The sequence below is a fragment of the Capsicum annuum genome, chromosome 6 (genome assembly GCF_002878395.1).
Source record: "Capsicum annuum cultivar UCD-10X-F1 chromosome 6, UCD10Xv1.1, whole genome shotgun sequence".
NCBI classification, from domain to species: Eukaryota; Viridiplantae; Streptophyta; class Magnoliopsida; order Solanales; family Solanaceae; genus Capsicum; species Capsicum annuum.
The window spans coordinates 198,101,013-198,125,726 of record NC_061116.1 but is presented as its reverse complement, the minus strand read 5'-3'; the positions used below and the strand labels follow the sequence as shown (position 1 = coordinate 198,125,726).

Below are 24,714 nucleotides of genomic sequence, written 5' to 3'. Positions count from 1 at the left end.
CTCAGTTTTAAACTTATTAATTGAAATGGAATACTAGATTCAAATAGTACAACTGATAATGTATCTGTTGCAATAGACAGCACATCTATTGGAAAATATCGAACAAATTTAGACATATGTTGGAACAGGTAGCTAATTTGTTGAAGTTTATTAAACAAATCTTCCCACTGTTGCAATAGATAGACTTAGATAAAAACACCAGCATAATGCAACAGATGACCAACCTATTGCAACAGATAAACTATATGTCAGAACAGGTAGAATATCTCTTACAACGGATGGAGAATCTGTTGCATTATAAATATTCAACTTTCATAGGACATAAAAATTTTCACTACATGTAAAAAAAGTGAAAGTGAATTGAAATAAAAAAGGCGGAACCCATCGACAGTGTTCAGTTCAAACACCTAAAATAAAATAGGCATCAAGTAGACAATTTTTATTTTAAACACGTAAAATAAAATAGACATCAAATGTGTCAAGTTGACAGTTTTTGCTGACTTGGCGTCTGATTTGGCCACCAACGGTCATTCTCCCCCAATGTCTTACATATTCATCTTCTTCCTAAAATTTAACCCTAAATTTCCAAATCTTCTTCTTTATCTTTATTTTTTTTATATCTAAATTCTTCAAATAATTTGCATTTGGTCTTTCTTTTCTTCATCTTTTTTTCATTTTTTTAACGAAGCTTGACAATGTCCAGCGCATCTTCCACTGTTTTGTGTGATAACAATTTTTGATATTGTAAGTGCAGTCATGAAGCTCTATTTAAGACTTCTTGTACTCAGTAAAATTCAGGTCGTAGGTTTTTTACTTGTAAGATTTCAAAGATAATATTTTTTTATTTAATTAGTTGATTAATTATTTACTTGTAATTACTTTGTAATTGTGTTCTTGTTATTATAGAAATTAGGTGGATGCGATTACTTTGATTGGTATGAATAACGACCCCCTTCATAAGAAAATCGTGTAATCTGGGGTTTGTTGAACAAAGTCAAGGCTTCTAAAGAGAAATAAAATCGAGCAAGAAGATACTACATTGTTGCCACTATTTCTACTGGTTTGGTGCTGTTGGGCACATGGATATTCAAGCCTAATTGCTGAAATTTTCATAGTGGTGTATTTACTACTGGTTTGGTGTTGTCGACCACATGAGTATTCAAGCGTAATTATTGCAAAATATCTAACAGATTTAGGCATATATTGTAAAATTTAGGTCATCTGTTGAAAATTATCAAACAAGTTTTCCCACTGTTGCAACAGGTTAGATTTATATTAGATAGAAATAACATTGGCATAATGCAACAGATGACCAATCTATTGCAACTGATAAACTATCTGCCAAAACAGATAGAATATATTTCACAACAGATTGACAATCTATTGCATTATAAAAAACTCAACTTTCATCAGAAAAAAATTATTGCCACTACACGTACATGTAATTTAAAGTAAAGTAAAGTGTGACTTGAAATAAAAAATTATTATTTCACAGGCTCTTCTATATACACAGGATCCAAGCATCCAGTAGTACCCCATAAGCCCAGACCTCTTGTAGGTTTGCCACAATATTATCGCACAGGAAGGTCATTGGCTCGGTCATTTCTGTGCTGGTTAGCAAACATTTCATGTGTGCAAGAGCAAGCGAGCCGCATGCGTAACCGGTATCATTTTTTGAAAGGGTCATGCCGTTGTTTCGACCTTCAAAATCCCATGATTTCTTCAACAACACTTTCTTTGGAAAATGATTTATCAGTTTACTGTCCCTCAACAAGATGGGCAACAACTCCATCAGTGGCTGCACGAGGAGAAAAAGGTTGACCTCGTCGACGGCAGGTTCGTTGTAGTTATAAACTTTGATCTTTCCCTCCTCGAGTAGTATCTCAGCAACCCGATAATTTATATTGTTCACGCTAATGACTGCAAGAATCCTCTTTGCCTCGGTCCAGCTCTTGCCGTGCGGATTTGGCCTCTCCACTCTAACATATTTTATCATTTCTTCTTTATTCAAGTCTAATGTAAAACCTAAGAAATCAAGTCCTGCACCACAGGACAATGCATCAGAATTGAGTTGATCGTACTTATACTTGAGCTTCTTGCAGAATTTGAGGTCTATTATCCTATCGGCAGCGTCATAATCTTCCGGGTATGTTAATTGCCTTTTTCTCATGAGGTAGAGAATTTTGGCAATATGTTGTGATATAAGAAGTCAATTTTTAAATAGGTTAGTAATTGTAAAGATGGTCCATCTGTTGCATAGGGTTCTCTAAATTAATAATCCAATGCAACTTATGCAACAGATGGATAGTAAGTTACAACAGAACCACTACCAGGTTCACCAGAATACCCAGCTGTTACAACAGATTTCACATTTGTTGCATAACTTCTCATTCATGGGGTAGATTAGAAGGCTAGGTTAGGAAAAGTAAACTTGCCTTGTCCTCGTACCACATATGCATATCTGTCATAGTTTGGAAGTCTTGGGGGGAAAACAGAGGCCTGGGGTAATCTAGTGCACTTGGCTTGACATTCTTGTCCTGTCATAGATCCCTCTTCTCTTCGACGCCAAGTTTTTCTTATTTTTCCACCTTATTAAATGGCCCCTGAACTTCAATAGCTTTTGGAGAGGGAGGAGTCGTAATTATTTTTGATTTCTGACCGAATAATACGTGGTTATTTCTCCTTTCTTCCTCCTAACCAATACTGTAGGAGTGTATAGCTCCCTCACCTTCTTGGATGGTATGACACCTCTCTTGGATTTGAATTACTTGACAGCTCTAGAGATAGCATCTACTTTTTCAAAGAGTTTATCCTGACTATCCTTGTACTCATTGCATTTGCAATGAGAACACGAGGGTGAAGAGGGGTGGGAGAGACCTGTGTAAGGGTAATCAATATGCTCATTATCACAAGTGGTAGCAGGATCAGCATGCTTGCCACCAATACCAACAAATCCTCCAGAAGAAGCACCCGAATCTACCTTAGTAGGTTGGTTATGAAGACCCTTAACATTAGGCTGACCTCGCCTAACTACTACTCTTCTTATGGCTGTTGCTCCAGCCAATTCCTTTTTTATTAAATCCACCGTTAGATTTGCTATAATATCAACATGACCTGGAGTAATATAAGAAGTCATCAACGACTCCTCCTCAGTAGGCACGATCCATGGATGCACAACCTAGAAGAAAAAGATAGATACATTTAAATCATATAGTATAATATTTTTCATAGTTGGGTTAAATTTTAACACAGTCAACTTCTGCAACAGATTAACAATATGTTACATCAGATTACCAATCTGTTGCATATTTTGCAGTAGATGGTTAAAATACGTTTGAATCAGGTTTAGAGAACCAGAGCAATACATGGATAATCTGATACAAAATATCAATCATATGTCATAACAAATTACCAATCTGTTGCACCAGTTGCACAATATGGGTAATCAGTTGGGTTACATGTTATGCAATAGATAATCTGTATATGTATTAACATTATATTAGATCAGATTACATATCTGTTGCATAATTTATAGTAGATGGTTAATCTGTTAGGAGTTGGGTTCAGAGAACCAAAGCAACAAATGAGTAATTTGATATAAGATATCAATTATTTGTCGCAACAGATTATCAATCTATTACACCGGTTGACACAGGATGGGTAATCGGTTACAACAGATGTCCCATCTGGTGCATCAGATATAACATCTGTTGCACCAGATATAACATCTATTTAATATCTTTTATTTCATTAAGTAAAATAACTTTACTTGAAGAAGACGTACTACATCATCCAGAGGGTTAAAGAGACCAACCTCCTTAATTTTTGTGTTGCTCTTTGCAGCCAACCACCTAAATATCCTTGGATGAGAAACCACATCCTGGTAATCCATTACCTGCTTTTGGAGGGGAGGAATAACTTCAAATGTCTAAGCCTAAAAAATGTAAACAGGAAGCACGCAAAAAAAGTCATAATAACTATATTCAATATAACTTAATGGATGAGTTAAAATAGTTATTAATTTTACCATGAAAGCCTAAGGAAAGTCATATAATGTGGTCGTCCCTGAGGATAGCCTTGTCAGTAAATATTGGACAGTCAAGTAGAAGCTGTCATATCCCCAGGGATAATTGTTGAATTTATCAAAATCCTTAGCACGCACCAGCAAATCATCTTCTATGACCTTGTTGATGTCTCTTGCCAATATAACTAAATAGACAAACCAAACTAAGCATAATTTCTCCCTGTACTGCTTTGGTATGATTTTATCCATGAGATCTGTCAACAAATCTGATGCTTTGTAGCCCCGTCGAGCAATGTCAAACAACCCATCTATTTTTTCTTGCATTTTCTTGCCTTGGATCTTTTGTAGGGTGTTCCCTTGGCGATAGGTGGTTCTTTTGGATGATGGCATCTCAAGTCCGTCACTACGGAAAACTCTTGCAAGCCAAAACAAACCGGCATGCCACAGTAGGTTATCCAAATTTCATCCATCTTTTTGCCCCTCTTTTTTGAATCTTCATCATCCCCTACGTACTTGACCCTGCACTTGAGAAGACCATATACCATCCTCATATGGAGACGGGCAGGGGACTCAGGCAGCTCAAGAAAGCGTCCAAAACAACTCTTCTTAAAAAGTTCGTCTATGTTTTCGTCCTTCATAATTTTCCTAAAATAAATAAATTTACTCCCTATCTGACATTTAAGTACAATTTCACCAGTTAGTTTTTTTTCTACTTTTTGGTCATTTATCGGCGTCATAACTTGAAACTTATCAATACTAAAAGTTTTGGTCGGATCATGCTGGAATGTCGATATTAATTCACACCCCATTGATGATCCATTATCATCACGTTGATAATCATCCTCTTTCTCTTTCTTACTCTATAATTCCTCCTCTTTCTCACTTTTATTTTCTTCATTACCATCTACAAACCCTTGTCCACCTCCCTCAATGTTGTTTTCATATCTTTCTTCAGCTTCACTTTGTTTTCCTCACTGAGATTGTTCAGGAAGCTCCTCCGAATCCCTCTGTAATGTAGCCTTTTTTTGGGTGGTCAGACGTTGATGCACTTTCACTTTCTTTTCTTTTGGGAGACATGTTTTACCTACAAACAATAAAAAAACAAAAATTACATTACAATTGATGTATGAATAAATTTTAAAAAATACATTACAAATACCATCAATGATGAAACACCAACAATTACCACAAATACCACAAACCAATGCCACAAACACTACGAATACCGACACCACTAACAGCCACCACAAATACCACCAACTAATACCACCAACAGCCACCACCAGTGCCACTATGACGATGATGACAACCACCACTACCACAAATATAACAAACACCATTTAGTAACACCACGATAATCAATGGAACACTGCGATAGAAATTGGGATTTTTTTGAGTTCTTCCTATGATTTTACCATCAAAAGTCAAAATTGTAAATCCATTATCGAAGATAATACAACTAAAAGTTTTTTTTTCATCATTAACTTAAAAACCCTTATTTTTTAGAAAAAAATAACAAATGTAGAGCTCTTTTAGAACTCTGTTACCTACGAAGATAGAGAAAATGAATGATACAAGCAAGAATGAAATAAAAAATAATACCTATGTGGTCGAAAATGAGAAGAAAATTGATCTATTGTAAAGAGTAGAGCAATTTGTTGAGTAATTATTGAGTGAGAAAGAGAAAAAAGCGAGAACACGAGATTTGAAATGATAAAACGTTTTTCTCGCAAATGGATGATTTGTATGGGTTGATTTGTATTTTGGAAAAGAATGAAAAGTTTTAAAAATGTTAATTTGATTTGAATTTATCTTAATTATTTTTTAATATTATAAAAGATATGCATAATTTTTAACCCTCTCATCATGAAATTGCCAAAAGACTTAGTTGAAGTTGTAGTTGATCCTATGAACTCACTCGTGGTGCTAGATTAATCAATTTAGGTATATGAATCAATTAAAATTGTATAGAAACAAATATTCAACCTGTTGCATCAGTTGTAAATTATCAATCAAATTAAGTAATCTGTTGCGACAGATTACCTATGTGTTGTAAATAATCAAACAGATCATGTCATCTGTTGCAACAGATTACCCATATTTTGTAAATTATCAAATAGGCGCTGCTATCTGTTGTAGTTGAAACTATGAAAACTCACCCCTAGTTCTAGATTAATTAATTAAGGTATTAGTTGAACATATAAGGTGGTAAGAATTGGTTCAGCTTAGAGTGATCGATCGACGACTCTAGTCGGGAGGAACACAATACCATCTCATCATTCAATTACCAAATAATTCAATTGAAGTTGTAGTTAACCCTATGAGAATTCACCCCTGTTCCTAGATTAATCACTTAAGGTAGTAGCCTAACATGTGAAATCAATTAAAATTGTATAAAATAAATGTTCAACCTGTTGCAATAGATTAACCATCTGTTATAAGTTATCAAATAGATTAAGTCATTTGTTCCAACAAATTACTCATCTATTATAGATAATCAAATAGATCATGTCATCTGTTGTGATAGGTTACCCATCTGTTGTAAATTATCAAATAGGCAGTGCCATCTACTGTAGTTAACACTATGAGAAGTCACCCTTAGTGCTAGATTAATCAATTAAGGTATTAGTTGAACATATGAGGTAGCATGAATCGGTTCAGCTCAGAGTGATCAATCGACAACTCTGGTCGGGAGAAACGCAATACCGTCTCATTATGAAATTGCCAAAAGACTCAATTGCAGCTGTACTTGACCCTATGAGAACTCACCCCTGATTTTAGATTAATTAATTAAGGTATTAGTCTAATATATGAGGTAATAAGAATCAGTTTAGCTCAAAGTGATCGATCAATGACTCTGTTCAGGAGGAACTCAATACCATCTTATAATTCAATTTCCAAAAGACTCAATTGAAGTTGTTGTTGAACCTATGAGAATTGTAATACCCCGATTGTTCCTTGAGTCTAAATCCATCTTCTGAGTATATAGAAATGACTTCCAAAGTGAATGATGATAGAAACATATAAAATTTCTCTAATTTTTACTTTTTTTCCTGTAGAGCATTGAATAAGATTTCCATTGATGCCAATTTCATCAAAATCTGACATCGGATGGGGGAGTTATGACCGTTTTACTAAATAATATCGAAATTGCCCAGGCCTGACGGTGGACCTGACAGACCGCCATGTCCTTGGTGGACCTTCAAGTGTCCCGTAAAGCCAAGGAAGTGACCCCTCTTTTTTGTCATCGTGTGACGGCCAAAGTGGTGGACCATCAAAAAGTTGACGGACCGTCAAGGAGTCCGTCAGGTCCAGGCAGAATATTCCATTATTGGCCCCCGAGTGACGAATGATCTGGTGGACCGTCAGATTCCTGACGGACCATCACTTCGACCGTCACTCCGAGGAAGAACATCCCAGTTTTGGCGCTTGAGTGATGGACGACTTAGTGGATCGTCAGTCCCTCTGACGGACCGTCACAGGCCCCGATCAATAAATTTTAGATTTTCAAAAGGGCATTTTGGTATTTTTTGCCCGTTTTGGTATTATAAATATATCCAAGTTGTAAAGGGAAGATCATTTTCTCTTATTTCTCTCCAATCTCTCCAAGAATTCTCTAGAAGCTAAGGTTTTCTTCCAAGACCCCCAAAAAAAAATAATCCAATCTTCTTCCAATAAATTCAAGAATCTCCCATAGATTTCTCCACGTGGTTCAAGAATCAAGCTTTCCTAGTCAAAGGCATCAAGAATCTTAGCCTAAAAGTGCAAGAAAGAAGTTTCAATCCCAAATTTATAATTCAAGGTATGTGGGGTTTGAACAAGAACACTTCTTTCGTTCTTGTGCCCAAAGATTTAATTTCTACTATTGAAATCCATGATTTTGCAAAGAGGGTTTACACCCAAATTACTTTATTGATGATTTATGATATTTGAGCAAATGAAGATTGATACACATGAATATTTCATCATTTTATTCCTTAAAACTTATACCATGAGTTGAATATTGTTATTATGTGTTGATGATTTCCGAATGATTTGAGATAAGAGTCATGATTTAAGCTTTTCTATGAGAAGTTTGATTATTGAATATATATATATATATATATATATATATATATATATTGATATTTGAGCTTGAGACTCAAGAATGAGTTCTATGATGTTTTCTTGAAGTTTTTGATACATGAGTATTTTACAACTTCCAAATTATGACTTGATATTTAATATTGTGAATTTCATGTTTCTACCACGAGTTGGTATTTCAAGTGCTTTTAAGACATGTGTCAAACTTTAAGCCTCCTTATGACAAATTGGATTATCGAGTATATTGATTTATGAGATTGAGTTGTTATAATGAGTCTTGATATTTCCTCAAAGTTATTGATGTTACCGTGACTTAATGAATTCATACATCTTAATGTTGAGAAAGATTGTTTGATTTTGAGTCGAGTTAGGAATCCACAGTTGTATATGATTTACCGATGATATATATATTTATGTTTTGGTCTCTATTGTAGACCCATGAGTTGATATTGATTAAGGTGGATTTCCTAATGCATTCTGAGCTGTCTGGGAGGAGTATTTAGCACCGAGTGGGAAATGTGGTATTTTGTCAAAACTACATGCCACCGTAGGATTGATGTTGATAATTGTGGGCCAGAGACCGAGTATGAGATTGTGATAATGAGATTGAGGTTGTACTCCCTGGAAAGAGTATAACAACCCCGCCAATGTGGGGTTCTCTCCTTAGGAGGGAAAAATGTTGGACTCCATGCGGCTCACATGGTGTAGTCATGTCAGTTATAAGAAACTCCCAAGTCCATAAGAGTTCAAGTTTCATGAGTTACCGAGTCACTCTAAGTCATGATTTAAAGAGTTTGAGTTGAGTATAATGATTTATGAGATATATAATGCTTGCATTACTAATGATGAGTTTCCAGCAATATATTTCAATTAATTCAAGCAAAGAAAGTCATTATCGTCAGCATGCATGATTTTTCGTAATCATTTATGATATTATTTATAATGTTACATTGCACCCCCACATACTTAGTACATTCTTTAAAGTACTGACCCCCATATATTTCTATATTCTACAATGCCTTATAATGTAGGTACAAGTTATAGCGCATATACCGCATTCAGTCAGTTTGCAGCTTCCAGTCAGCAGGTGATGAGCCCTTTTGATTCGAGGGCTTGAGTCAGTTATACAGTTCGATGAGTATCGTATTTTCTTACTTTAGTCGTATTGATACTGGGTAGTTGGGAGTCATGACCCATCTATCTGAAGTCAGTACCAGTAGAGGCTTCATAGATAGTCAGTAAAAGTTGATGTATCCAGTTTCAGTTTCATTTGTAAAAGTAGAGTTGTAACCTTGTAACGTTCATAATTGTATTGATCAAGTTCAGATAAGTTCTATGATTTTGCTGATCTCATGTATACTTGAGCATTTTATTCAGTTGCTTATGAGTTATGCCAGTAGGAGGGTTAGCTTAGGGTCACTTATACCCCTAAGCACCGTGTGACGTCTCGGGACCCAATTTTGGGGCGTTACTAAAACTCACCCCTGGTCCTATATTAATCAATTAAGGTATTAGTCTAACGTGTGAAATCAATTAAAATTTTATAAAAATAAATTTTCAAACTGTTGCAATAGATTAACCATCTGTTGTAAGTTATCAAACAGATTAAATCATTTGTTGTAACAAATTACTCATCTGTTGTAAATAATCAAACAAATCATGTCATGTATTGCAACAGATTACCCATCTATTGTAAATTATAAAATAGGCTCTGCCATCTGTTGTAGTTGACACTATGAGAACTCACCCCTAGTCCTAGATTAATCAATTAAGGTATTAGTTGAATATTTGAGGTAGTAAGAATCGGTTCAGCTCAGAGTAATCGATCGACCACTCTGGTCGGGAGGAACACAATACCGTCTCATCATGCAATTGCGAAAAGATTTAATTGAAATTATAGTTGACCCTATGAGAACTCACCCCTAGTCCTAAATTAATCAATTAAGGTATTAGTCTAATATTTGAAATCAATTAAAATTGTATAAAAATAAATATTCAACCTGTTGCAACAAATGTCTTTTCTGTTGGATTTAGTTAAACAAATTAATTCATCTGTTGCAACATATTATGTATCTGTTGTAAATTATCAAACAAGTGCTGCATCTGTTGTGACAGATGATTGAGCTTTAGAAATTTTCAAATAAAAATTGTTATCTGTTGTACTTAGATATTTTAAGACCTTTTTTTTAAAGCAATTTAGGTATTTCTTGTCTGAGATAAAAAAGTTAAAGTACTAAGGCAGTAAAAAATATTACTTGGATAACTCAAAAATCTCCTGAGTGAGTAGTCTTATTTGGTCTTTTCAATGTCACCGTCTTCTTGTGCCCCTCAAAAGTCAAAAGTTATTAATGAATATTTAAAACTCATATCTAGAAGAATACTCTCTCCTTCAACCATAAAGTAAGACTCAAGACTCAACTCATCCATCACTCTTCTTTATTCTCAATTCTTTTTCTTTCCTTTTTTCCTCTTTTTTCTCTCTTCTTTCGGATGAGGGTCCTTTCAGATATCAACCGATCAATATCTTTTCTCGACTGAACTGGATGTTCTGATCCATTTGATTTTTTCACATTGCAGGTATGATTCACTATTGCTCTTTTCAACTCGTCTTCTTCTTTGTATGTCATTTAAATTAGTTATTTACATCTGTTGCTATTAATGATTTACCCATTACCAATTTCCTATTAATTGAGAAAATTGAAGAAAAGGTGACTTTTGAGTCTTGAATAAATGAACCATTATTTTCATTAAAATATGCAAAAAAAGTAATCTGTTGGGAGAACTTAAAAAGCCTTGTTATCAGTACAGTTTGATGAATCAACTGTTGGAATAGACGGAGCAACTGTTTGAAGAAATCAAACTAGTAGCAAGGCTGGTTTAATTTATTCCAATAGATGAATCATCTGTTGCAACATGTCATCCATCTGTTGTAAAATGCCTCATCGGTTGAACAGATAGGTAATCTATTTCATCAGATTGGTTATCCGTTGATTCACTCAATTTTGTGTTACCTTTTTGTACAGACGGAGCAAATGTTTGAAGAAATCAAACCAGTAGCAAGGATGGTTTGATTTATTCCAACAGATGGACCATCTGTTGCAATATGGTATCCATTTTTTGTAACAGATACCTTATCAGTTGAACAAATGGGTAATCTGTTGCATCAGATTGATCATCTATTGATTCACTCAATTTTATGTTACCCTTTTCTAATGTTCTTTTTGTTCTTCTCTTGTTTGACATCAAATGTATTTCTTTTTTTTACAGATAAAAGCAAGTAAAACTGGATCTACTTTTTCCCCACCAACATTAAAAGCTATAGTAAAGATGGGTTTGGAAGAATAAGATGCTTGTACATGGAACCACTTAATATGTGGGAGGTATGTATTACTAGTCAACCTATCATGAAAACACACATTCTATACAATGATTTTGTGAATATTTGTTCTTTACCTATTAGGCGGTAATCCTTCAAATAAGATATGGCATTTTACAGTTAAGATTGTTAGCTTCGAACTGGTAAGGCTGAGGGACAAAGTAGGTAGTAAAGATATCCTATTATAATTTAATAATCGTTTATGCTCATATTTTTGTGTCAAGTTTGGGGAAGGGTTTAAATTTTTGGTGACAGTATAAATATTGAATAGTGATTAGACCAGTTTTAATGGCTCAATGGACTTCTTGAAAGGTCTCTGAAGCCTCGAACTGCATCAAACAATGATGGAACCAATAGAAATTCCCCTGGTTCAAATTTATATGAATAGGTTGCTGGAGGAGACTATTATACAACAATAGGTTCTTGGGAGAATACCTGTGCGGGAAGGGGGAGGTTGAGAAGGCCATATATTATCTCAGACCTTGTTTAAGAGGAAACACAGGGTAGGAAGGAAAGTGTAGCGAAATTGATTGATGAAATTGACATGAAAAATGAAAAAAACTAGATGAGCTGCGAATGTAAAAGTGTATCCAAAAATGAAAATTCATTAGTCATTGAAGAAAAAGTAGAATGGTCAAAAGGACTTGAGCTGGTCACTTTGTTAGAGAGTGCAACTAGTGAGCGTAGCCTCAATGAAGACCCACAAAATGGAGGACCAGAACTTTAAGGAAGCAACTTCGCGAGCACGGAAGGTGGTAAGATTGTCGTTCAAAATTAAAGCTTAAACCACCTACTCCTAAATTAAAAATATGGGATCAAGCCAAGGTATCAATTTCTCAAGTTAAACTTACATCCCATGCCTCCTGTTTATGGCTTTAGTCAAATCAAAGGCAGTGGAAACAACAAGGAATGGAATTTCTTTCCAAATTCAGTCCTTTTTGTTTCTACTGCCATTGACCTAATCATAGCCACAAATAGAAGGCATGGCATGTAAGTTAGACTTAAAAAATTGATGCCTTAGCTTCCCTAATTTTTAATTCAGGAGTTGTTGGTTCATGTTTCAATTCTGTTCGACAATCGTACATATTTCCTATGCTCGCGAAGCTTCTTCCTTTGAGTTTTGGTCCTGCACTTTGTGAGAGTCTTCATTCAGGCCACGATCGCTAGTTGCATTCTCGAGCAAAGTGTCCAGCTCCAGTGCTATTGACCATTCTTCTTTTTCTTAAACGACTGATCGATTTTTATATTTGGATACACTTCCATATTTGAAGCTCATCTAGTTTTTTCGTTTCTCATGTCAATTTCATTAGCCAGATTCGCTAGAAGTTCCTTACTTACTTCCCTGTGTTTCCTCTTAAACAAGGTCTGAGATGATATATGGCCTTTTCCGCCTCCTTTTCCTATACAGGTATTCCCCCAAGCACCTTCTATTGTATAAAAGTCTCCTCCAGCAATCCATCTATATAAACTTGGACCAGGGGAATTTCTATTGGTTCCATCATTGTTTGATTTAATGCGGGGCTTTGGAGGCCTTTCAAAAAGTCCATTGCGCCATTTAAATCGGTCTAATCACTATTGGATATATATACTGCCGCCAAAAACTTGAACCCTTCCCCAAACTTGATGCAAAAACATGAGCATAGATCGTCATTAAATTGTAATAGGTTATCGACAACACCGTCTTGGAACCCTTCGTCGTTATCAGCTCGCACCTATCAAACTAAACTATACAATGTAGGATCTTGTTTGAAGGATTAGTGTCTAGTCGGTAAAACACTGCATTCAAAAATCATTGCACTTTATGTGTGTCTGTCACGGTAGCCTGATCAATAATACATAACTCCTACACATGAAAGTGGATCCATTGCACACACCTTATTCTTCCTACCCCATCAAGACAGTGTTGTTTATTCATCTGCACGCATGTGATGACTATTAAAAAAAAAGTGTGAAGAGTCATGATAAATCAGCTGTTGGTCGAAATCTCCATCTGTTGCAACTGATAAATCAGCTGTTGGAAGAAATTAAAACATCTCCTCCAATATATGGTCTCTCTGTCGTAACAGATAATCCATATATTACAACAGATGGTAAATCTGTTGCGACAGACCAAACATTATTTATTCATTTGCACGCATGTGATGACTATTAAAAAATAGGTAGTAGTGACTTTTTATCTAACACATTCAAAACAGCCGATGAATCGAATTCTCCATCTGTTGCAACTGATGAATCAACTGTTAGAAGAAATCAAAACATCGCCAAAAGATGGTCTATCTGTCACAACAGTTAATACATATGTTGCAACAGATATCTCATCTATTGTACATACAGATAATCTGTTACAACAGATGGTAAATCTGTTGCGACAGATGGATGATCTGTTGTAACCAATATTAACGGTTGTTATCAAGTCTTAAAATCATTTTGAAAAGGTGAGAAGTATTAATGTAAAAGAAAAAGTCGCGACTTTTCACAGAAAATAAAATGCCATCAGTTTGAATGTAATTAATACAATGGAGCTTAAAAGATGTGCCTTTTATCCTTACACATCCAGATTCAATCCTCTATAAATAGGTCCCTCCTTAATCTTCATTCTACTAAACTTTATTTGTTTCTTGCATTTTTTCTTTACGTGTGACATCTTCAACCACTTCTCTTCAAAGAACATATTCCTTTATCATTAAGGTAAGTTTTTTTCCGGCGTAAATCTACCAGTTTGTAGTATACATTGTATTACATTTGGACTTTTTTCTTTACATCTGTCAATTCGGATATCTATACCAAATATATTTATTTATCATTTAGTAAAAAATTTATTTTTAGTCGACTTTGGCTTTTTAATTCTTATTCAATTTTCATTCTGTCTATTTCTTATTCTAAACATACATGTTAACATGTCGACGGTTGGAGGTAATGAGCAATTTTGAATCTAGTAGAAATAGAAATTCTAGATTTTGAGTTCTTTCAACAAATGGACCATATGTTGGAACAAAGTGGTCATCGGTTGGGTTTATGTCAACAAATTATCCATCTGTTGTGATAGATTTATCATTTGTTGGAGGAAAATATTGATGGAACTGTGTTGTGTTCTTCCAGCTAATGTCCATCTGTTGCCATAGATGGGTAGTCTGTTGAAAATACTTATGGTCTGCTGTATTATTTAAGTTCATGTTTTGCCTCTTTTTATTGATGCATAAGTTATTAAAAAGATATTTTATATATAATAAATGATAATATTACGTTCACAACAATGATTTAAATATATAAAATTCCACCACAAAAATAACACAAGTTTTTACAACCACAACGATCATGGTGGATTACAATTCGGGCATGTAGTTCTTTTGTGGCCAGTGCGCTTACATACAGAGCACTTGTTTCTTCTTGATGAAAATGATTCTCCAACTCTATGCCTCCTCTTATTTGGCTTTCTTTCCAGTTTGATAGTGCTTGGGTCAATATATGAAGGGGGTATTAACTCCCCATGAGCTCTGCAGGAATAACCCAAGATTCTTCGAGAGGCACCGGAGTAATATGCCCACTATATGCCATTTCATATTTTCCCACCTAATAATATTGAGAGGGGTGCTCGTAAAATTCAGCTCTATATTTATGGCTGTATTGAGATCGAAGTGTTGCCATGGCATGTGGACAGGGTATTTTATCCAAGTCAAAAACTCTGCACGTATATGATCATGTTTGAAAATTGACTGTGGAAACATCACCATGTCCGGTGATACCGAATTTGTAATCTGCTATTTTATGAGATAATAACCTATTCCCCAACTGACGTTCGTTGAGATTATTTTTTTGATTTCGAGAACAAATTGGGTTCTTTTTTTTGGGCACTTAAACTGTACATGCCTTTTGTTAAAAAATTAGCCATACTTCTTGTTTATTTTTTCAAATATAGCCTTGATAGAATATTCTCTTTCATCGCCAAACAATGAATTCACCGATTCAGCTATGTTTGATGTCATAATATTGTAACTATACAAAAGAATCACTTAGTACGACATCATACTAAACTTGTAACTCAAACAAGACATTAAATTGATAAGAATGAACCTATCTGCCGGACAAAATATCTGGGTCCATCTCTCGAAACCGTCACATACGAGAAGTTCTGCTACCTTGGAATTCACATCCGTTATTTGATTGAAATAGTCTAAAAACTCTTCTCTACTATATGTTTTAACTGCTCTATAAAAAAGGGTCACGACCCTTTCGTTGTGATAGCTGGTCCGAATGTTCTCTCCAAGATGCTTGATGCAACAATCAAAGTAAGATGAAGTGAAGAAACATGAACCCATCTTTGAAATAATTGGATGCCTATCCGATACAAAACACAACTCTTCGGTATCTTTGACGCAACTTTGCAGTTGTTAAACAAAAATCCATAAGAGGCATCACACTCCTTGTCCGCTACACAAAAAGCAACAGGAAAGATGTGATTCTCCGCATCCTACACCACTACCGCTAGCAGAACTCCATTATACCTACTCCTCAAGAAGATACCATCGATGGCTATGCCTTTTCTCAAATGTTGAAAACCTTGAATCCAAGCACCATAGGATACAAAAAAGTACTTGAACCTTCCATTTTCATCAAGATGCAATGGCGTCTTACTTTCAAGATTTGTGGACTCAGTCATATAAAGGTAGGCATCTAGGACCGCATACCCATGCTCGTGTGTCTCCCTAACCAAGTCCTTGGCAGTCTCCATGGCTGTATTTATGTTCCAATAATTGATCAGGACACCCAATTTCATAAGGAGTTGATTGGCCATAACCCTTGTTGAAGGAACTTTGCAATCGGGAAACTACTCCACAAATATTCACTGAGGACCTTTTCTGCGGCGTGAAGATTTTGGGCTGAGATGTGCTCTAAAATATATGTGTGATGCTTTTCATGTTTATGAATGACAAATCTATCAGAACTTGCATACTTCACCGTTCTCAACCACCACTTCCAGTTCAAATTAGCACATTTGAAGCAAAAGACACTGCTCGAATTAATCACCTTCTTTATTCTAAAATCTTTTTCTAAGCAAAAAATAAACAAAGTGTTAGATTATAATGCCCTGAACTTTCCTATGCTAGAAAATGAACCATTGTTCGTATATGTGAAAACCCTGATTTTATAAGCCATATTTGGGAACCTAAATTACCAAGAGTACCCTAGTTATAAGAGAGCTTATGATACGTTAAGTGTGGTTATATGAGTCACTTAAGGTAGTACAAGCTACGAGTTTTGAAATCCATCAAGTTTTAGTGTTTGAATTCGCAAGGGTCATCTTTGAATGAGCATAACTTGATAAATATATGGTATTTCTGAATATTTCTACCCACAAAATTATAGAGAATTGAATTAGCTTTCCAACGATACCAATTTCACCAAAATCTGACACCCGAGCCAGGAGTTAAAGCTTTGCGAAGTAGAGTGCGTCGCCTAACCAATCGCACATAGCCACTGGAAAGCATATGCGATAGCATATGCAGTGCCTATGTAAATATAGGCGATATCATATACAGCGCCTATGTAAATATAGGCGATATCATATGCGGTGCCTATGTAAATATATGTGATATCATATCTGGCGCATATCTTATGGTTTCAAGTGACTTAAACACTCCATTTTTGGATTATTTTGAGGGCAATTAAGTCTTTTGGCACTCCTTACACACCCCTAAACTTAACCTTATGAATTTAATAGATTCTAAACACATCATAACCCTATTATCAGTCTAAATTCATCATCCAAGAGCACTAAAGGAGAAAAACAAATAGGGTTACACAATCAATAATGAGGGTCCAATCTTTCAATAAATCTGTTACCATAAGGGTATGTGGGGTTATGAACAAGAACATCCTTTTGTTCTTGTGTCCAAAGTTTGCATTATTTTACAAAGATACATGATTTTTACATGTTTTATCATAAATTTGAAGTGATAAATCTTATCCTATGTTGTTGTTCATGATACTATGATTATTTTGAATGTTTAGAAAATAAACTTCATGAGTTTGAGATTATTGTTATGATTAAAGGCTGAAATATTTTAGATTTCCATATAAATTATGCATGCTTGTGATATAAAGCATAAATGTTGAAATGTTTTGGTTAAGTATCGCTATAAGGGTCATTAACCCACATTGAGATTGTTGTTTTGAGAATTTATGTGCTACATGCACCTATGTTTAGACTATTTTTAATGAAGTATAGAAAAATTTGACCTTTTGGTCACAACAGAGTTAAAATCCACTTTATGAAACGAGTTACGGATTTTATCATTTATTTAACTTAAGAAATATCAGATTACCCTTAAAGTGGATTTTTTTTGAGATTTTTGAGCATAGTATTGGGAGTATTATTTAGCACCGAGTTGGGTATGTTACTACGGTTTCATACCCCAAAACTACGTGCCACCGTAGATTGAGATATTGACTTCCACTATATGTGGAAAATTGCGATAGTGATCACTGAGATCAGATTGTTCTACATCGATGGCAAGGGTAGGACAACCCTAACCTTATGGGGGAAAGTCGTGGGACATCATGGGTGCTCACATGGTGTACATGTCGGTTAGAAGAACCTCCCAATGAGTCGTCCCTCATTCTTAGATTGATTTTACTGATTTAAAAGAGATTTGAAATGCAGATTTATGATGTATTCAATATTCCAAATTTCACTAAGATTGCTTGATGAGAGAATAAGAAAAGAATCTTGATATTTGGATTAAGTGTAATGGCTCATGATATCCAGATTGGCATGTTTTACCATTCATTGTGTATGATTTCAGATTTTAGATTTTTTTTAAGCTTTATGAGCCATTTACAAATGTCCTGCATGATTTGGAAAGAAAACTTCTGACATGATCGTTAAATATATATATATATATATATATGCATATAAATATGTTTATTTCATGCACCCCCATGTACTCGGTACGTTTCTATGGTACTGACCCACGTATTCATATGTGGGCTACATTTTCTCGGAATATAGGTACAAGGTATAGTGTACATCTTCTGATCCAGTCAATTCACGTCATCCAGTCAGTAGGTGATGAGTCCTTTTGATTCAAGGGCTTGAGTTAGTTATACAGTTCGAGAAGTGTCGTATTTTCTTTATTCAGTCGTATTAAGTTGGGTTAGTCGGGAGTCATGACCCTGCTACCTACAGTCAGTACTAGTAGAGGCTTCATAGACAGTCAGTAGAAGTTGATGTATTCTGCTTTTGTTTTGGTTGTAAAAGCAGAGTTGTAATCTTGTAAATTTAGTTTTGTATCAATTATATTATTCAGAAAAGAGTTATTTTTCGTAGATTTGTATAGATTTATACTTTTTGTTCAGTTGCTTATGAGTTATGCCAATAGAAGAGTTAGCTTGGGGTCACTTGTGATCCTAAGCATCGTGTGACGTATTGGGACCTAATTTTGGAGCGTTACAAACTTGGTATCAGAGCACAGAGTTCAAGTGTCCTAGGGTGTCTATGAAGCCGTGTCTAGTAGAGTCTTGTGGAATGGTATAGAGACGTCTGTACTTTTCTTCGAGAGGCTACAGGGCATTTAGAAAATGTCTCCATTCTTTCAAGTCTTAAATCGTGCTATAGAAAAGTTTTCTAAGAAACTTATACAGATTGTCATCTTACTCTAGTCAGGCCATATCTGCCTTATTTCCAAGGTATCAGAAATAGTTGAGCTTCATTCTCCATAGATAGTTATGGGACTTTAAGAGAGCTAGAAAGTATCCTGTCAGTACTTTTGAGTTTCGAAAACTGAAATGCTTTATTAGGCCTATAGAAATCGTGCATAAAGCCTGAGTCAGATGTACTTTTGAATTTCTCCTCATAATCTATAATGATAACTATACTTCTCTATCTATGTTCTTGAAATAACATGTTCGGTAAGTTCCAGTTCCTTCCTAGATAATTCTTTTATAATTACTACCAGAAGTTTTAGGAGTTTCATAAACCGTCTTGAGAGAAGCCTTCTAGTATGTTATAAGTCCATCAGATTTGAAGTTATACCCTTGTTCTTATGAGTTATTTAGTTAATACAGAGTAAGGCGTATTCTTAGATCGTTGAATGTTATGTGTCAAGTTTCTATCTCTTGTATTATGTAATCTTATTATCATTATGTTTGTAAAAAATCAAAGTCTAGTGAAGCCGTGTGAGGCCTGTTTTGATTCACTAGCATAGTTGCTTTTTTATTCATCTAATTTTCTTGTTCAAAATACAAAATCAAAGTCTAGAAAAGCCGTGTGAGGCCTATTTCAATTCAGTAGCAACTTGTTGTTTATCTTGTTATTCTGGTGTTAGTTGAAAGTGTGGGTTTCTGTGTAGTGATAAAAGTAGTAACGTTTAGTTGAAAGTGTTGTGTTATTTGAACTTGTGGGTTTAGAAGTGTAGTGGCAAGAATGGTGGTAAGGGCGATTTATTGAATATGTATATCTGAATTTTTGCTTATGATTGAATTAGTAATGAAGTGATATACCCTTGTTTGTTAGTTTAGTGAAGTTAGAGAAGGAGATTATGAGTTAAAGTGGATTGTTGTTTGCTTGAAGTCTGAAAAGATTTATTGATGGTATTTGTTGTGCTAGGAAAGTATAGGTTTTGATGGAAGTACTTGGTGGTTGAGTATTGTTAATTTAGGATTTCCTGAGATTGCAAGAGGAAGTTTAGTTGAAATTTATAGAGCTATGAAAGTAATTTAGGTGTGGAGATGGGTAAATAGTAATGATGTGAAGAAGGAGGATGTGTTAACAGATTATGAATAAGATAGGCCATATGATTATGATCGATTGTCATTGTGTACTAGTTTTTCTTAATACTATGTTCTATAGTTTTAAAGTGAAAATCGTGTGTGAGATTGGGTTGTAAATCATGTTTAGCTCTAGACATTAAGTTTGAATAGTTGATGGTTTAGTTGTTGAGGCTAGTTATATGGAGGTGATCTAGTAGGCCTGAACAGTGTATGCAAGAGTTTAAGATCATGTGTTCGTAATTAAGTATGATGTAAAGGTATGCCCAAGGTGCTATGGGGATGCATTATTTTTCGAGGATTATAGCATATTGTATGGTTAGTAGTAACGTTGGATTGCTAGGTGAAGAAAGGCTAGTTAGATAATTTATGATGTTCTTGATAGCTAAGTTAAGGAGTTATGATTGAAGATGTTAAGCCTTTTAAGTATGATTATTATTCTCATGGTTTGGAGAAAATATAAGTATAGAAGTGCGATCTTGGTAGGCTATGATTATGTGATTAGAGATGTAGGTATGGTTGCAAATGAGAGTGTAAGTCTTTGATGATGATTATTGAAGCTAGAAAGTTAAGGATGACATATGGATAGGTTGTTCGAGAATGAAGTCGGTAAGTTTGAAATTAGTTTATTCTTGTGAGTTTAGCATTTATGTGTAGATATTAGAATAATGAAATTATGGCTTAATCTCGAGGATATGGAGTAGACCATCATGCTTAGAATACCATCTTTGACCTAAGGGGGAGATGGTTAGTGAAGAACCAAACCAAGTTTTGAGAATTAGATTATGATACATGTCAATAATGAGTTATAATCCCTTCTTACTCTAGAGTATTCCTTGAATTTCAGTCATTACAATACCAAATCCATCACTTGCGTGATAAATCCATGCCACATGCCTATGCTTATACCCATCATGCATGCTCAAGCCCATTCTCAGCTTCTAGCAAGCATGTAACAGCTTCACTCTATGATTTGAGTTATCTCTCATGAATCTATGAACTCCCGTCTTATGTTGAATAGCTCATGATAAATATGAACTCATGTTTCAGAGTATGACCAGTTTTTAAACCCATGATATTAGTGAAGTTCGCATTATATCATGCATGTCCTCATCTTAGATTTCTGTAATGAATCCATGCCTTTGATATTTTATTCCTCAGGCCTAAGATAAGTGTTAATATTATGTATTGTAGTTTTCGTGCTTCAGGTTCTTATGTGTTAGCCCTTCGGTGACCTCTTCCTATGTTAAGATAGTGGCGATGATAGTGGATGAGAAATGGTTTAGATGTGAGAGAGTTGATGACCCTCATTAAGAAAGATTATTTATACTTTTCTATCTAAGGCTAAAGTGTGAAGTAAGATTGAGGCCAAGTCTTTGATACACGTCATGGTTAGTTAGAAATTGTGTTATGTTTTTAAGAATAGTGCAAGAAAATTGTCGTTGATAAAAGTTTAGAAAATATGTGAAGTATGCCTTTATGGGTATTTGCCTTAAAGTTATATGTGATTTTTAATGATAGGCTTGAATGTCATGTTGGGTGTAAGATGATGAATGCAATATGCACTAGTGAATCCATATCAAGAGTTTTAAATTAGTCATTGAAGTGGTAAGGCATGTTATGCTTAGGGTGTGAGCTCTAAGAAGATATAGAATATTGAATCGTGTGGTTTAGACTAGTATTGTGGAGTGGCATGTTGTATCTTATGATTTTTTAGTTAGTCTTGGCCTTGTTGAGAGGACTTAGTTTACTTTAGACCTTTTAGAAAGATTTATCAATGCCTATGTGAGAATTATAAGTTGAATCAAATGAGTATGGTATTTAAGGGGAATAGTATAGTTGAGAGAGCATTTGAGAAGTGATGCTAAGATTGAAAGTAAGAAGTTGCGTTGCCTTCGGCCTAGCAATCCTATCCTAGTTTATGAGTTATATATTTATATTCCATGCTATAGAGTTATATTAATGTTGTGATTCCTTAGTCGTATGTTTTGTTCAGATCATGCCCAAATCCGTTGCTCCGTAATGTTAATAGAATTTCGTAGAAAAATGCTGACGAAATACTCCATTTGAGTATGGGCAGTCAATATGATTTAGTCCATATAGACTGTAATCTAGTTTAGCAAGCAAGGAGATAAGCTCCTATAGATTCTTAATTTTCCAGCTAGTCTTACTATCCGCAGTCATATACGTATGTATATTCCAAGAGGCAATGTGTTTGTGTCTAATTAAATTATTAATTCAGCTCAGTTCATTTATCAATTTAAGTTTCAGATATTAAGTCATGATTCAGTTCGTAAGTATCCTGTGTAGTATCACAATCTCTTCCTAGTATTTTCATTAAATTATTATCATTCGGGGACGAACAATCTCAAGAGGGGGATGTTGTAATACTCCAAGTTTTCATGTCATAAACCTCTCATCCTTTCTCATGAGATCAGTTCCAGTGCAAAGTAATGGTTACTCATAAGTTGACACTCTCGTTTCTATCTTAGCCATATAGTTCTTTTTCTTGAGGGATTCATGCACTTGCAGACCAGTTCAGTAGCTCATTATTCTTGAGATCCAGTGATTTAGTTCTATAAGTTACACATGATATCTTGAAGACTAATATTCCTCTGTGTTTTAGGTTAATTACCCAGCGTCATCCAAGGACGAATGTCCCTAAGGGGGAGATATTGTAATGCCCCGCACTTTCCTAAGATAGAAAATGAACCGTTGTTTGTATATGTGAAAACCCTAATTTTATAAGCCATATTTGGGCACCTAAATTACCAAGAGTACCCTAGTTATAAGAGAGCTTATGATGTGTTAAGTGTGGTTACATGAGTCACTTAAGGTAGTACAAGCTAAGAGTTTCGAAATCCATCAAGTTTTAGTGTTTGAATTCGCAAGGGTCATCTTTGAATGATCAGAACTTGATAAATATGTGGTATTTCTGCATATTTCTACCCACAAAATTATAGATAATCGAATTATCTTTCCAACGATACCAATTTCACCAAAATCCGACACCCGAGCTAGGAGTTATGGCTTTGCGAAGTAGAGTGTGTCGCCTAAACAATCGCATATGGCCACTAGAAAGCATATGCGATAGCATATGCGGCGCCTATGTAAATATAGGCAATATCATATGCGGCGCCTATGTAAATATTGGCTATATCATATGCGGCGCCTATGTAAATATAGGCGATATCATATCCGGCGCATATCTTATGATTTCAAGTGACTTAAACACTCCGTTTTTGGGTTATTTTGAGGGTAATTAAGTCTTTTGGCACTCGTTACACACCCCTAAACTTAACCTTATGAATTTAATAGATTCTAAACACATCATAACCCTATTATCAGTCTAAGTTCATAATCCAAGAGCACTAAAGGAGAAAAACAACTAGGGTTACACAATCAACATTGAGGGTCCAATCTTTCAACGAATTCGTTACCATAAAGGTATGTGGGGTTATGAACATGAACACCCTTTCGTTCTTGTGCCCAAAGTTTGCATTATTTTACAAAGATATCTGATTTTTACATGTTTTATCATGAATTTGAAGTGATAAATCTTATCCTATATTGTTGTTCAAGATACTATGATTATTTTAAATGTTTAGAAAATAAACTCCATGAGTTTGAGATTATTGTTATGATTAAAGGCTGAAATTTTTTAGATTTCCGTATAAATTATGCATGCTTGTGATATAAAGCATAAATGTTGAAATGTTTTGATTAATTATCGCTATAAGGGTCATTAACCCACATTGAGATTGTTGTTTTGAGAATTTATGTGATACATGCACCCATGTTTAGACTACTTTTGATGAAATATAGAAAGATTTGACCTTTTGGTCACAACAGAGTTAAAAACCACTTTATGAAATGAGTTACGGATTTTATCAATTATGTAACTTAAGAAATATGAGATTATCCTTAAAGTGGATTTTTCTTGAGATTTTTGAGCATAGTATTGGGAGTAGTATTTAGCACCGAGTTGGGTATGTTATTACGGTTTCATACTAAAGAACTACGTGCCACCGTAGGTTGAGACATTGACTTCCACTATATGTAGAAAATTGAGATAGTGATCATTGAGATCAGATTGTTCTACACCGATGGCAAGGGTAGGACAACCCTAACCTTACGGGGGCAAGTCGTGGGACATCATGGGTACTCACATGGTGTACATGTCGGTTAGAAGAACCTCCCAAAGAGTCGTCCCTCATTTTTAGATTGATTTTACTGATTTAAAAGAGATTTGAAATGCAGATTTATGATGTATTCAATATTCTAGATTTCACTAAGATTGCTTGATGAGAGAATAAGAAAAGAATCTTGATATTTGGATTAAGTGTAATGGCTCATGATATCCAGATTGGCATGTTTTACCATTCATTATGTATGATTTCAGATTTTAAATTTCTTTTAAGCTTTATGAGCCATTTACAAATGTCCTGCATGATTTGAAAAGAAA

General features: G+C 34.9%; 1 protein-coding gene across 1 annotated transcript in view; it reads left to right on the top strand.

The window, feature by feature from the left end:
* The first annotated feature begins 1,744 nt into the window (after positions 1 to 1,744).
* Positions 1,745 to 24,714, top strand: part of LOC107873966 (glutamyl-tRNA reductase 1, chloroplastic-like) — a 28,781-nt gene continuing 5,811 nt past the window's right edge. Inside the window, exon 1 of the mRNA XM_047414505.1 lies at positions 1,745 to 1,836. Coding sequence (XP_047270461.1) covers positions 1,745 to 1,836 — 92 coding nt within the window. The remainder of the gene's footprint in view (positions 1,837 to 24,714) is intronic.